The sequence below is a fragment of the Diadema antillarum genome, unplaced genomic scaffold (assembly GCF_040938485.1).
Source record: "Diadema antillarum isolate AM-2024a unplaced genomic scaffold, OU_Dant_1.0 scf00000163, whole genome shotgun sequence".
NCBI lineage: Eukaryota > Metazoa > Echinodermata > Echinoidea > Diadematoida > Diadematidae > Diadema > Diadema antillarum.
Genome location: NW_027271052.1, coordinates 2,199,938 through 2,215,398, shown reverse-complemented (window position 1 = coordinate 2,215,398; position 15,461 = coordinate 2,199,938). Strand labels below are relative to the sequence as shown.

Here is a 15,461-nt window from a genome sequence, read left to right as displayed (position 1 = left end):
CCTACAATTTGGGAATCATGGGGGGGGGGTGATTATGCTAATGTCGGAGGGGTATCACCCTCCTATGCGGGGGAGATCTCGTGTTTTCAGAATTGAAATGTAATGATCTGGTGAGAGCTTTCGGTGAAATACTTTGACAATTTAAAATGGCAAAAGAAGAAGAAAATTATTCTTTCAGAGCAAAATTATATATTTGCCTAATACTTTTTTTTTTGGGGGGGGGGGGAGGGAACAATTGCCCCTTGCGCCCCTGAATCGACGACCTTAATTACATCAGATAAGTTGTATGAGTCAATAATGATATTCTTTATTATTCACTTATTCTAAAACACATTTGGCACACTTGCTTCCATTCACTCATTCTTTTCGAGTGGCGTGATCTTCAGCTACATTTCTACATCTACTTGTTGAAACTATCAAAATCGAACAAAGAAAGCATAACTTACATCAGTACTATCGCTGATGTGCAAGACAGCGAACCTGATAACAGCTAGCTGTGTCCCGTTTTGGGACAAATTGCAAGCTACAAGAATGTGGCTGACTGGTTACCTTCTGGTAGTAGATGACCTGTTTATTGTCTCCATCTTCGATCCTCTTGATGGTCTCCCCTCTGATGCCTTTGACGGGCGAACCACCAGCCTTGGCTTTAGGAGCAAACCCAGATATCATCTTCAACTCCACCAGGGCCATGTTGGACTCCTTGTCGTCTCCAAGGTAACTGATAATGATCGGTCAAAGTGCATTATGCAATATAGCCTGAAATGAACTTTACTGGCATTAAAATAATACTGTTGTACCTGGATTTATATTAGATAAAGTCCCATTTTAACAGAGCCTTTCAAACCAGAGTTAGTGCAACATTTTTTTTCCTGGCTCTTAAAATGGTCCCAGCAAAATGTTGCTCGCACGCGGTGATGCGGTAATTTTTGCCAAATTCTGCCCTATCCAGCTAAGCTCATTACCCCGACAACCTGACAACCCTTTTGATAAAATATTTTCCTTTTAACATTCATTTGATATTACGCATGCACAATAGGCCAAAAAAAAACAACAAAAAAACGACAAACAAAAAAACGACACATTGCTCGCGAATTAATTGCATGGATTGTATTTGTAACACATGGACGGGTAGGTTGTTATGGAAACCTACTCGCCGGAGGTTTTCGGTGCGTGTCTATCATAACGGTACCCCTGGCTCTCTCTTGACGTTCTATTGCCCGAGGTGAGGAATTTTGTTCTCCGGACGTCGCGACGTGTCGTCCCGACGTTGCGGGCAGGTCTGGTAAACCAGGGCTTTAAATTTCGTAAAATATTTTGGTTGCTTTAAGAAAATGATGTAAGTTTATCATTACCTGACGCATATGCGAATTGTGAAAACGTTTGTGCACGAACCCGGGCCACCATCCCCTGTGACGTGGTACCGTAATGCAAAGGGAGCGGTCTCTGGAGCACTTGGGTGAATGTTATATCGCATTGTCACCTGGACGAGAATAGAAGGAAAGCTTTGTGACTCGGGAACAGCGGCCTAGACATGCTAGATAGAGGAAGAACATGTCATCATGGTCTTGAAAAGACGTATAAATAAACACAAAACCCCTCCCAATTGTCATGTCAAAAAGCATTTCTTCCTTATACAGCTTATAGGATACATGCACACATAACCACACACTCACATGTAGACACATATACACACATACACACACACATACACACACACACAAACGACCGCTCTTCGAACTGCCAAAGCACGATCGATATTAAACATAGGCCTATGTCCGCCACCCCTGGCTTTTCGCACCCTTGTTTTTTTTTTTTCATTTCTTATTCAATCATTGTTTTTTACTTTGCAAAATGATGAATGAATGAATGGATGAGTGAATGAATGGGTGAATGGATGAGTGAAAAAGAAAGTTCCAAGGGAATTCGTGACAATATTTGAATTGTGTATCAAGGCTGCACCAAATCGCAACTCCTCCAGTTTCAATTCCTCCTAAATTTCACCCTGGAAATGTCTCATGGATGATCTTAGAGGACACTAGGAAAGGGTTGGATGCAGTTGCATCAAATAAAGCACAGCTGTTTTGATCAGGCTCTGGTATCATAACATCCCTACAAGTCTAGGAAAATTGCACGTATAGCTCGATCCACAACGCCTAACTCAGATAAGTAAAGTGTTGTATAGAGCAATAACATAGGCTCTACTTTGTTTTGCTATAGCTTGATTAATAAGGTCCCGCACGCATGCCAAGATATCGTGTGTCAAGTTCGGAAATTCTTTATAAGTGTGATTCACAGACATGTACTGCAAAATCGACCAACTTTATACACGAAGTAATGTTTCCAGCCTGTCCCAATGTTGACAGCTTTCTTTACAGTTTTCCCTGATCACCAAAGAGTCCATTCTGCCCCCCCCCCATGTGATGCCATATTGCATAATCATGATACCCAGTGATCATAATCATTGACTTTCTTGATGGATATTTTGGGTGTGATGATGGTACAGTGTATAATAAAAATATCTCACCATATTTCAAACCTGCAATGAAGTGGAAACACTGACTGGTAACCGACACGCTCTTGTTTTTTGTTTGTTTGTTTGTTTTTTTGTTTATAACGAAATCATGACTGGAAGGAAAGTATAGAATGGTCGCAGTCTAAATCTCATCTTTATTCATAGATACAAGATTTAGTTATATCTTACTCCAAAATCTAAACGAAACTATAGTCAATGCTAATAATCGAGGTAGCACTTGTCTTCTTCCCTACAAACTACCAGCTCACCTCAAACTTAACTTTTGTCCTCTGAGAGTTGTATTTGAAGGGCTTTACTTTCCTTCCATTTTTTCTTTCCATCTTTTTTTTTTTTTTCAAACCTAAGGGAACACAGCAAGACATCAGCTATAGTCTATATTGTGGTCAAACTAGCAGCTTTCAGTCGTCATAACCATAGAACCAGCCTCAATCTGGTAACCGAGTCGTCAATAGTAAATGATGATCGTCTTAAGACTATTCGTTCTATCATCACTCAGTGCCTTGCCATGATACCAACAACAGATGATATTAAGCACACGTATTACTGACTTCAACCTATCCTATAAGAACTTTATGTTGGTGAATTGTAGCGTTCTGGTAGGATGTTTAAGTACATGTAGTTTCTAGATTGTCGACAGAAAATTTAGCACTGCCCCGTATCATCACAAACAATTCACGCCATTTGTTATATTTACCTGTTGAATCTACCATACGAATCTATTGCATCGCATGTATGGTACATGATAATAGAATGAACTCACCAAATCACAAATATCATTTTCGCTATACTCATTGTTATCTGTAACGTGCTATTGACAAGGCACTCCAGAGACTACTGTATTATGGTCTGTAAGGTTTTGCTTTGTTATTGCTCTGTAACCCCATGTCTGAGGAAATTCATTACGTTTGGCATGATGGCGACACGTCATTTACTCCAGTCTTATTTCCTCCAAGGACTTAGGTTTCGTGTTAGGCTCGTGATAGGGTTTTGTAGATTTAATTTGGTGTGAAGATTAGGATTAGGGTTAGGTTAATGTTTGTCAGTAGATCTTATCGATGTTTAGCTCAGCATGCAGATATCTCATGCGAGAAATTGCCGCAGGAGCAAATGGCATGCAACCTGGCATACGCCTTGTCTCAAAATGTGGCTTAGAATACCCAAAATATTTTACCGAAAGAAGAGCACAGCCTCCCCCTACGGCCCTGAACTTGATAGCCTCAGGGTAGTCAGCAAGATCTCTTCTCTGTTGTACGAGCCGGTTTTCTTCCGTAACCGTCATCAAGGTCTGGAAAATTTGACCTGGGTTGGTATGGATAGACATGGCCACGCTAGACCCCTTTCCAAAGATCAGCGTTGCGTAGGTAGCAAGAGCATGAATTGCCACCACAGTATCCTAATATGTCGGATGAGAAACGTGTATCACATTAATCATTTTAGTCGAAAAGTACACAACTAAACATAGGTAAACCCATCAGGAACAAGAACAAGCCTGTAATTCTTAACTGAATGCTTTCTCTCACCATTAGCGTATAGGCGCTCCATGTAGGGCGCCAAGGTGAGATGGCGACATTAAACTCGCAAAACGGCGATGTCTCTTCTCGTTTTATTTTTCTTTTCCATCTGACCCAAGGCACCAAGACAGTTACCTTCTCTGTCTGAACGAGGAAAGTTTCAACAAGTCGCTTTGCGCCGGTATGGAAGTTTTGAAAGATTTCTTTCCATATCCAGTCTTCTCTCAAAAAAAAAAAAGAAGAAAAGGAGGAGAATTCAATTCAGAACAGTTCATCAACTTCAATGCAGAAAGATTAAGCTGATATATTCTGTGAAAGTTGGATGATAGTAATCGTGGAATCCTCCCATTTCTTTTTTTTTGTTGTTGTTATAAGTAAGCCGATTGATTAATTCCATATGTTATGGCACTGTCTACGCGGGGAGTCTAGAAAAATAATTGCGAGGTCCCATAAGATACTCGCAATCCAATATCACATGTTACATTCTTCTTTTTTTTTGTATGTGTGTGGCTTGGTGCTGTGTCTTTCAAAGATGTTATACTAATTTTAGTGCCACATCAGATAGAGCGCAAAAACCTGGCTTTCCTTCGAACCTTTCGTTGTTGTCGGTTAAAGAATTGTCAAAACCCTTTTTTAATTACCAATTTTATGACTGATTTGGAAATCCGCCCCACATGTCGGGATATTATGCATTGTTATATTCAGTCTCAAATTGGGTGATTTTTTTTGGATATCAAAGATTTAATAGATCTAACCAGATCCATGGAATATGGGGTATGCAATGTAAATTTAAAAGTGCGAATCCAATGAGGATTTATGCCATGGTTATTTCTACAACATAATTCCCTCAGAAGTCAGAACTTGGTGAATGAAGCAAAAAACACCTTGGCTAATTGCAGAATGTCGCTCTCTCTCTCACAGCAAGGGCACTTGCTTATTGTGCTATTTGAACTTTTTTCGACCGTGAGTGGTTATGATAATGCAAATTGTTTTGTGCACCTACTCATATCGGGCTCTTGATAAATTTGTCATTCGTATCCATGAATCAACGATTTGACCATGCTGATTATCTCCATTATCTCCTGACATGCAGTCAGGGTTTGCATAATAAATACGGATTTTCATTGACACATATTGAAGAGGCGTAGATTCCGAAGTGTGGCCCCCATCTCACTAGGAAGGCGACCATGACGATCTGTGGAAAATTTACAAATCATGGCACGATCGCCGTCCGTCTCCATTTGTGGCCTCCGAGGCGACTACACTACTGTTTCTTCACGCTCAACTTGCGCTGTAGGCGATAGCGCCACGATGATAATACTACTCTGCCACGTTGTTGCCGCATTTCCAGACCGACGAAATGTGCTGCTTCTGCGATCGAACCGACTGTGTTGCGATATTCGTATGCTTATTTAAGACCTCGCTACAAGAGTGATACGATCGGAACGACAGTGATACGTTTACGCCGGGCTCATGCTACGATCTCAAGCGATCAGGGTATAAAATGGGTTTCATGATTGAATTTCTTCAGGCAGGTGTGGTGTCAAACAAACATGGATATGTAGAATATGGTTTTACCCTTACATCTTAGCATTCTATAACACACCAATTAGAACTTGATGTGACATTGCACTATTGGTTATGTCATCCATTCAATTACAAGGGTAAAATATGTATATAATATCAAAGAACAGGCTTACGAGCAAACTACAAAGCGTATCCTACAATGAAGCAAATTTATGAAGATTTATTTGAAAAGATTACAACTTAATTTACTTTCATTGACTTGCAATGGTATATGACAAACAAACAATTTGATAAACAGAGTAGAATCGTACTGGAAAAATGAATTTTGCACGTTTTTCTCGACGTCCACCTTCCTGGTCTGTGTATCACTTTCTTTCGTTCATGGTTGGTTCCTGTTTCGTAATACTGTAAAAATGGTAATTTTCATGGCCGATGGGGGCCGCTTTCGATGCGCTTGAGTTACGCCGAACGCGTTGCTACCTCGTCAGAATTACGAATGTGGCGCTTTTAATGCGCTCGTGAGGCTATTGTGATACGCTCTAAAACCACGGCGACCTCGTTATACCCCAATCTCACTAGACGGCGATTCCGCTACGATCATCTAAAATCGACAAAGCGCGGCGGATCATTCCTTGATCGTTTTAAATCTTCTCCATCGTATCTTGAACGGTTTAGGAGCGCGGAGGGTCGCCACCATCGCCATGGTCGGTGACCTCGCTACGGAAGTTTTGAACATGTCCAAAACTTCCGTAGCGAGGTCGCCGTGGTTTTAGAGCGTATCACAATCGCCTCACGAGCGCATTGAATTCGCCACATTCGTAACTCTGACGGGGAAGCAACGCGTTAGGCGTAACTCAAGCGCATCGAAAGCGACCCCCATCGCCCATGAAAATTACCACTTTTACAGTATTACGTAACAGAAACTAACCATGAACGAAAGAAAGTGATGCACAGACCAGGAAGGTGGACATGGAGAAAAGCGTATAAAATTCATTTTCCACGTACACTCAGTACGAATCTACTCTGTTTATTAGATTGAATTATACCATTGCAAGTCAATGAAAGTATATTAAGTTGTAATCTTTTCAAATATATCTGCATAATTGTAGGATACGATTTATAGTTTGCTCGTAAGCCGGTTATTTAACATTATAAACACATTTTACCCTTTTAATTGAATAGATTACTTACCTAATAGTGCAATTTCACATCAGGTTCTAACTGGTGTGTTCTAGAATGCAAGGATGTAAAGGTAGAACCGTATTCTGCATATCCATGTTGGTTTGACACTGACATCTGACTGAAGAAATTCAATCATGAAACCCATTTTATACCCTGATCGCTTGAGATCGTAGCATGAGCCCGGCGTAAACGTATCACTGTCTCTCCGATCGTATCACTGTTGCAGCGAGGTCTTGATAAGCGTACGAATATTATCGCAATACAATCGCTTTGATCGCAGAAGCAGCGTGTCTCGTCGGCTTGGCAAAGGGGCAAAAACGTGGCAGCGTCGTAACATTGTCGTGGCACTATCGCCTACAGCGTAGGTTGAGCGTAGAGAAACCGTAGTGTAATCGATTCGGAGGCCAAAAATGGAGACGGACGGCGATCACGGCACGATTTGTTAAATCGTCACAGATCGCCATGGTCGCCATGGTCACCTTCCTAGGGAGATGAGGGCCTTACGGAAGTTTTGGACATGTTTAAAATTTCCGTAGCGAGGTCGCCGACCATGGCGATGGTGGCGACCCTCCGCGCTTCTGAACCGCTCCAGATACGAAGGAGAAGATATAAAGCGATCAAGCCACGATCCGCCGCGCTTTGTCGATTTTTGATGATCGTAGCGGAATCGCCGTCTAGTGCGACGGGGAAAAACCGTAACCCTTTCAGTACCAACAAACTATAATGATACGAGAGAGAATTTAAAAGTCGAGTGTATTACTGCACATCCCTTTGTGATTTATAATTCATGTAATTGATTGTCTGGAAATAGACTACCCACATACAGGATTTCATATTCAAATTCAAGTGAACTTGCAAGGATCTTACACTATTATGATTGTTTTGTAAAGAAGAAGGAAATGAAACAAATTAATCATGCATATTGACCTGACTGGAGTAAAATCCACCTCTAGCGTTTTGTTGACTAGTCAGCCATTTGGCCAATGGAGCACCTCTAGCCACGGCCTCACTCTTATACTGATTGACGTAGGTTAGCAGTACGTAGGATGTCATCTCCACGTTTAGTGCAGCCGCCCTTGCGACATGTCGATAAGAGTTAGAAGGTTTCGTTACCCTGTTACTCTCCCACCATTTCACACCTCCTGAAATAAATATCGTAATTATGACGTTTTGAGATTACAGCGGTACGATACTATAGAGTCACGTGAATCGCATTTGGGCTCAAAAATGGAAATTTCCAGATACATCGGATCACCCACTTCTAACGTTTGATGTTTGGTTAACAGTATGAATTAGTTACTAATAATCATTGCATAATCAATCAATATCAATGTGACGTTATGCGTCTGTCTCTGTTTTTACTTTGTATCCTCATCAACATCGATATATAACTATTCGCCCAGGTGGCCTACTCGGGTCACTTATATCGTAACATTTGAAATGTTGGTAGCTTATAAAAGAAATGAAGGGGCCCGAAATAAAAAGCAACACAAAAAAATTTTGAATCTTAGTTGCATGCGATCTGTTCAACAACAGATAGCCTTTTTGGAAGTTTGGTGGCCCGACATCAATTTTTAAGCGACCTCTTATATCAAGTCCTGATATCAATGCAATAAACACGTATACTATTTTACGATTATGATGAGATGGAATGGATACCTTCGTTCTTGGCCCTGCTCTCAAGCAATTGGAGAACATCAGCAGTCCGCGAGTCGTTGGCCACACTCAGGCCATAGGCAATGAGAGCAGCAGCGTAAGTGTCAGTGATGGACGCAATATCACCAGCCACACATCTTAGTGCACCTTGGATCGAGGAGTCCTTTATAAAGAAGTTATTCATAGAGTTAGTTGTGGGGTTGTGACATTTCTTACTCATCTGTGGGATTCTAACATTTCTTTATCATTCACAGGTCAGCCACTCAGGTGTGGTATTTTAGCTTTTCTGTTTCATTCTAATAGTAGTCAGCAAGTTAGGTGTGGAATCTATAAGAATTCCGCATCACATCTTTTTCTTCTTCCAGTGGTCAGCCAGTTAGGTGTGAGTGATTCTAAAACTTCTCCATTCAGTTAGAAGAAAAATGATAATGTCAACCAAGTACCTCATTCATTGACACTAATATCTGGTATTTTTACCAATCTTCAACCAGATCTAAGACAATATAAAGCATAAGACTTGACAAGCAACATGTATCAAGCTAGTTGACCATTGTTAATGAAGTAGAGGAACCAGAAACCATCCATCCTGGTATTCATACCTGTACATCTACACCGGCCTCAAGGAAGCTAACAAGAATGAAGGCAGTCAGAGATTTTCCGTCATTCACACCACCCTAATAGAAAAAAAACAAACACCAGGATCCAGCTTTAAAAATGACCTCTGAACGGAATGTTTATCAATCTGTAGTTATATCATGGGATCATTACTGAACTCCTTCGGTTCAACAAGCATATTACTTGCAAATTTCATGCCACTATTCTTAGGAGGTGCTTCAAAATGATTAAAAAATTCGTATTACTCTTTATTCATATCATTTATACATGTCATTAACATATCAGATAAACTAGAAAACAAAACAAAACAACAAATTATCTTCGTAATGTTTTGAGTACGGCTCTTTTATAATGACCGTTTTATGATAACAAAAGGGTGTTGACATATCTATAAAGGATGGTGAAATCTCACATAAGCCACAGAAAAAGGTGAATACACATTGTATCATTTTTCAAAGCCCATGAAAGAGTAGAATTATTTCGTTTGAGCTGTAGTGCTTTAAGCAAGGTTCCCACTTAGCCGAGTTAGAATCTCGAGTTGTGCCGAGCTGCGCGAGCTTGAACTCGCGTGAACTCGCGTGAAATTTGCCAATTTTAATGAGCTGCGCATTAGTGATCTACGAGGCAACATCGAGTTTACCACGATAGCTGTACGAGTGATCCGAGCGTGATACGAGTCACACCGATATTGGTGTGAGTTGTGATGACCTGTGTACGACTTAAACCGAGCTTTCATCGAGTTATAAAGAGCTTGTTACGAGCTTGTTACGAGCCCGTTAGGAATTCGCACAATCCCTGCTGTTTGGCCGCTAGTGGGTTTTTTTCCTCCCATTTTCTTGATCTGTCTTATTGAGGGTCTAATTGCTCAGAGGCTTGTATTCTCACTGCCTCTGTAGCTCATCACGAATGATCTCTTCTGTTTCTACTGTCTCTTCCTGCTCTTCTATCTCTACTTCTACCATTTCTTGATTGATCTCCATTTCCTTCTCCGGTTTTTTCTTGGATTTCTTCAGCCGCGGCATGTGTTTTTTTTTTTTGTCTTAATTTTTATGTATTTTTTGAAATGTGATGACAATGACCTATTTGTGCACGTGCACGTGCGTTTAGGGTTAAATGAATGTCTCCTGTCTTGAAAACGCTGGGAAAAGGTGAATAATTCCACATTAATAGGTCAGTGCAATGCATTCTGAATCATTCTGAACAAGCTAATACAAAACTCGTTGTAAGTCGCAGAACTCGATCTAAACTCGCGTTTAGCTCGAGGGCAATTCACATACTGGTAGTAGGGTCGTAGTGCTTGTATCGCACTCTTCAAAACTCGAGCAAAACTCGCGTATATACTTGAAGGTGGTGAGTTACGAAGAGTTCATCGCGAGCTTCGTCCGAGTATTGAGAGTTTGTTACGAGTAGTACGATTATATTACGAGTTTAAAAGAGTGCAGCACGAGTTACTTCGAGTTAGGGAAAATTTTGAACATGTTCAAAAATTTTTGAACCACTCGCGAGTTCACGGAGTTTTGCAGATTCACCACGAGTTATGCGAGTTGTCGCGAGTTATCCCGAGTTACATGAAGAGCTTTACGCGAGTTATGGCGAGTGCCCCTTTGAGGCAACTCGCCACAACTCGCCAAAGCTCGGCACTATAACTCGGCTAAGTGGGAGCCGAAAGGACTTGCACGGAGGACAACTAGCATGATATCATGGGAATTAATAAGAAGGGACGATGAATTCTTGGTTTTAATTGCTCCGACAAGTATTTACAACACAAAGAAAAAATAACAACAAAAACTTGAACATGCTACCCATTACTGCACAAAAACGTTTTCACCTCAAATTTTTCCAACTGACAATCCTTCTCCAGAAATGTGAAAATATACATTCACACGCCGTGCTAAGGCAACAATACAATAAACCAGTGTCATCTTTGTTAATGTCATGTCAAAAGGGTCAGACTACTCAGAACAACATAAAATTATGTAGCACCGAAGTACTGGCAGGACCTGCATTTCCTTGTGGATGACACGCCCGGATGTCTGGAAACAGCCGCTTCTATCCTGCAAAGTTTTCAACCAGGCGATGCTAATATCGAGGTCCGCTTTGTCGACGGTGATAAACCTACTGGCCTGAGCAAACGAGCGCACAACGTATGCTGTCAACCAAGCGCTCCCCTCCCTGTCACTGTTGCCGAATGCCGAGTAGGAACCGAGGTAACCTCTGATTGTCAGCCTGTACTTCAACTGAGACTGATAACCTTTCTGAAAGACCACATGACAGAAACCCGCAAAGAAATGCATGATACATACTTGCCTACAAATACATCGACACTCAGTATTATACATGATTATAAGTTGTGCGAACACACGTACATTATTCATGTGCTTCCAGAAAAGCCTAAATGAAATCATCAGACATCAATTATCTCTGTTGTGGGGTTACTGTTTTTTCTCTTTTGGTCAAAAGAGTATAAGTTATCAATTACATTCGTACAATTTGCTCAAGTTTATCTGGAAAATAAACAAGAATTTAAAAGGTTTGAACACTACACATGGAAAAATCGGCTTCACATTTAAATGAAGTGAATTTTAGGCAACAAAGTGATAAACCAAGTTAGTTTACCACAACAGTGTGCTTCTAATAAAACTTGTGCAAGTGACATGTGTCACAAAAGTATCTTATGCCTTAATATGAAATAGGAACAATTTTGAATATTTGAGTTATTTTGGTGTTGTTGTACAGCTTTCATATGATTATTATAAAATATTGCGCCTATTTACTAACAGACTGCATTTTAGTTGAGCAATTCGCAATGAAAGTTGTAGCAGTAAACGACAAAATTCCTAACTAGATATCTTTGCGGATTTACGAGGTGCCGAATTATCCAGCCTTTGCCATGTACAGGGGCGGATCCAGGGAGGACCGCAACCGGCGCACGCCTCCCTTTTATTTTTTTTTTGTTGAAACAAAAGAAATAAAAAGAAAAAAATGGGGAGGGGTGCGCGCGCCCCCTTTAATTTTGTAAACGCGCCCCCTCTTTACGGAATTCCTGGTTCCGCCCCTGATGTAGGCATTGTTACGCGTAAAATGCTAATGTTGAATACCCTCATGTTCCTCCTGCCCTTGATGTAGTGAGCAGGTGTGGCCTGGCCAGAGGCCTCGAGGTACTGCAAGGCGAAGATGTTTGGGACGAAGCCAATCATGTTTTGCTCGCCACACCCATACGGTATCCTTAGGAGTTGGTCAATGTTGCTTAGACTAGCGCTCATCAGGTCCCCTGAGTGGACAGTAGACAGACAAAGTTGAACGAGCCTCATCGTGGAACACTATCATAATATCTTTTATACTAGAAGGGGGACGGGTTGGTGGGTCGCTTTGGCATTCCAACTCTCTTTCTGTCACTTTCACTTTCTTACACAATATATTTTATGGTATCTTTAAAAAAAAAGATGATTAAGCCCATTCAGTCCGGTCATTATTCCGGAACTGCGTATCTTGTGCCTATAGGATGATTAGTTGGTTTCAACGCTATTCTCTGTATTTTTTTTTTAAATCAGACAATAAATGATTGATTCTTGAATCTTGAATCTATTCACTTAATCAATACGTAACATTTTCGTTGAACTTTATTTCAATTATCCACTTCTCATGGTCTCATGCTATATGAGAGTTTCTATTATCTACGCATATGTATTTACATACGCAAGTTTGTATGCATATCATTTCAAAATATGTGGATTGACCTAGCTCTCTCGGTTTTTGGGTGCCTGACCCCAGGTTTGGCAGGTGTGGTTGCTGTCATAGGTAGCTGCGCACGACGCCTTTTTGTCAGGATCGCATAATGCGCTGCCATGGCAACAGCAGTTCTTATACAAATCATATAAAAATGTGCGTATTGACCTGGCTCCCAAATCTTAGAGCGTTTGACATGGAATTTCACACATTTGGCCGCTACAGCTAGTACAACGTGTGCCATGAAAACAGTATCTTTTCTTCAAATGTAAATTATATAAAAGTACAGCTGTATGAATGGAAAGTATATGTTGTGGAATGAGTTAGCTAAGGTTTTAGGCATTTGATTCGAGGTTTGGTATACAGAGCGTATCAAAAAAAAGGTAATCCAACTTTGGAGAGCTACCATTTTCTTAATTGTCAGCTATAAGGAGCACAATGTTAGTTGTGAGGAAAGGGGAATTCTTCCTCTTTCCATTGATACCTTATTATGTTGAAAGACAACAATGACAAATTGCACTTTTTCCAAGTTTGCGTGTTATTGCGAAGGAACAATGTATGTCTCACTGCATGGAGGACATGTGTCAATGAAAGTGGTCAAATCATCAGGCCAGCCTGCACGACTGCAGATTCGTGTTTTAGGGTTTCTTCTAACTTTTTATGGTTCATAACCCTCAACATGGCCGTGTTGTCGATAACTTGGTCCTTCCCATTGAGGCGTAACCATTATTCATTTTACTGTCTTCATATTCAAGACATGGTTTGTCACTGGGAGCCATGTGTTGAATATGAACAGAGAAAAATGGACTGTGTGGGTTGGCGTCTGTGGGAGCGACCAAGTTATCGGACGAAAGGCCATGCTAAAGGTTATGGACCATAAAATGTCAAGAAAACCTAAACACAAACCCTAAACACAAATCCTAAACACAAACCTGCATTCGTACAGGCTGGCCTATTTGGCAACTTTCATTGACAGATATCGTCCACGCAGCGAGACATGCATTGAACCTTCACAGTACACGCAAACTTGGAAAAAGTGCAATTTGTCATTATTGTCTTTAAGGTTCATGTGCTCTGTCATACACGACAATTGTCAACATAATTAGGTATCATTGGACAGAGGAAGAGTTTCACTTTCCTCACAACTAACATTGTGCTGTTCATAGCTGACAATTAAGAAATGATAGCCCTCCAAAGTTGGATTACCTTTTTTTTAACACGCTCTGTATAAGACCGGAATAGAACATAGATGTGTAAATTCTATGACTTTTCAGTGTTGAGTAATGCGTCGCCATAGTGACCACATTTTTTCGGTAAATTATCGGTTGGGCTATTACCACTTGGTCTAATCACCAGGTGGGCTAACACCATTCGGGCTAAACCCAATTGGGCTACAACCACTTCGTCTATTTACCATTTAGTCTAATTTCCACTTGGTCTAATATCCAGTTCGTCTAATGACCAGTTCGGCTAATACCACTTATAGTCTAATTCTCAGTTAGTCTAACACCACTTGGTCTAATTTCCATTTTAGCTAATTGCCACTACGTCTAATTTCCACTCCGTCTAATTTCCACATGGTTTAATATTCACTTCGTCTACATGCCACTTGGTGTAATATTCATTTGGGCTACACCCATTTCGGCTATTACCACTTGGTCTACATATCACTTAGTCCAACTTCCATTTCGTCTAATTGTCATTTGGTCTAATCACCACTTAGAGTAATTACCACTTGGGCTAATCGTCACTTGGTCTAATTTCCATTTCGTCTAATTCTCACTTACTAGTAGTCTAATGCCACTTGGTCTAAATAAGAAACATAACCATAGATTTAAAAAAGGAAGTGTTAACAACCGTTATATGTTATGCAACTCTATGATACACACACATGCGAGTGTTTTTATCTTTACAGCCATCTTACAGCAACCTAATACACAACTGATCATTGCAGAGTTGAGCGGGGGGGGGGGGGGGGGGGGGGAGGGTGCGGGAGGGGGATATCCCCTTCCTACACCAGGAACTTTTTCAAAAATCTGTCTACAAGACTTGTATTTCAGAGCATCCAAAATTGTATATGATTGCGCTTTATAAATTGTTTTCGACGGAACCACAGGCGTAAATATACAGTGCGTCCCAATAAAAAGGAAACCGGAATTGTCAGTTATTTTCCCAGTAAAATAGAACAATTCATGTCATATAATATATATCATCATAAAGTTTATATCTTCCTCTTTTAATATGACACTTAAAGTGCATTCATTGACGAGCAAGGAGAGTTTAAAATGTGAATGTCAAAATCAAGTTGCACAGTATAAATGGTCATCAAGATTTGAAAGGATGCTGCAACGTTTGTTAACAAAGGGAGGGCTCATTAGCAATTCTTTCACCAAATTTCTCAATGAGAATGAATACGGTTTTAAGTACAAGCTTTCACTTGCGTCCTGACCATGCAGCTAACAACATAGCAAAAAGTTTTCCTAGTAGGAGCCATGAGGGTTAGAGCACAGATGTGCGTGGACAGGCATGGTGGACATGTTGAGCGACCTTAATCATGTGGGACTGTTTCAAGTCGATAAAACACGCAAAAAATGCATCAAATTGCACCATTTACATCATCAAAATGCAAAAAGTTCTCCCCCTCCCCCCTCGCTTGCTTCACTCCTTCGCATCTAACCGCTCCCCCTAAGATCAAATTCTTGCTACACTGG

The 15,461-nt window shown here is 40.7% G+C and overlaps 1 protein-coding gene across 1 annotated transcript in view; it reads right to left on the bottom strand.

The window, feature by feature from the left end:
- The window catches only part of LOC139722354 (pregnancy zone protein-like), a 36,592-nt gene that overhangs the window by 1,712 nt on the left and 19,419 nt on the right, over positions 1-15,461 (bottom strand). The window contains exons 11-18 of the mRNA XM_071633662.1: positions 12,123-12,295; positions 11,025-11,279; positions 9,009-9,083; positions 8,413-8,572; positions 7,681-7,895; positions 3,705-3,926; positions 1,353-1,480; positions 550-718 (exon numbers count right to left, since the gene is read on the bottom strand). Of these exons, the coding sequence (XP_071489763.1) occupies positions 550-718; positions 1,353-1,480; positions 3,705-3,926; positions 7,681-7,895; positions 8,413-8,572; positions 9,009-9,083; positions 11,025-11,279; positions 12,123-12,295 (1,397 nt within the window). The remainder of the gene's footprint in view (positions 1-549; positions 719-1,352; positions 1,481-3,704; positions 3,927-7,680; positions 7,896-8,412; positions 8,573-9,008; positions 9,084-11,024; positions 11,280-12,122; positions 12,296-15,461) is intronic.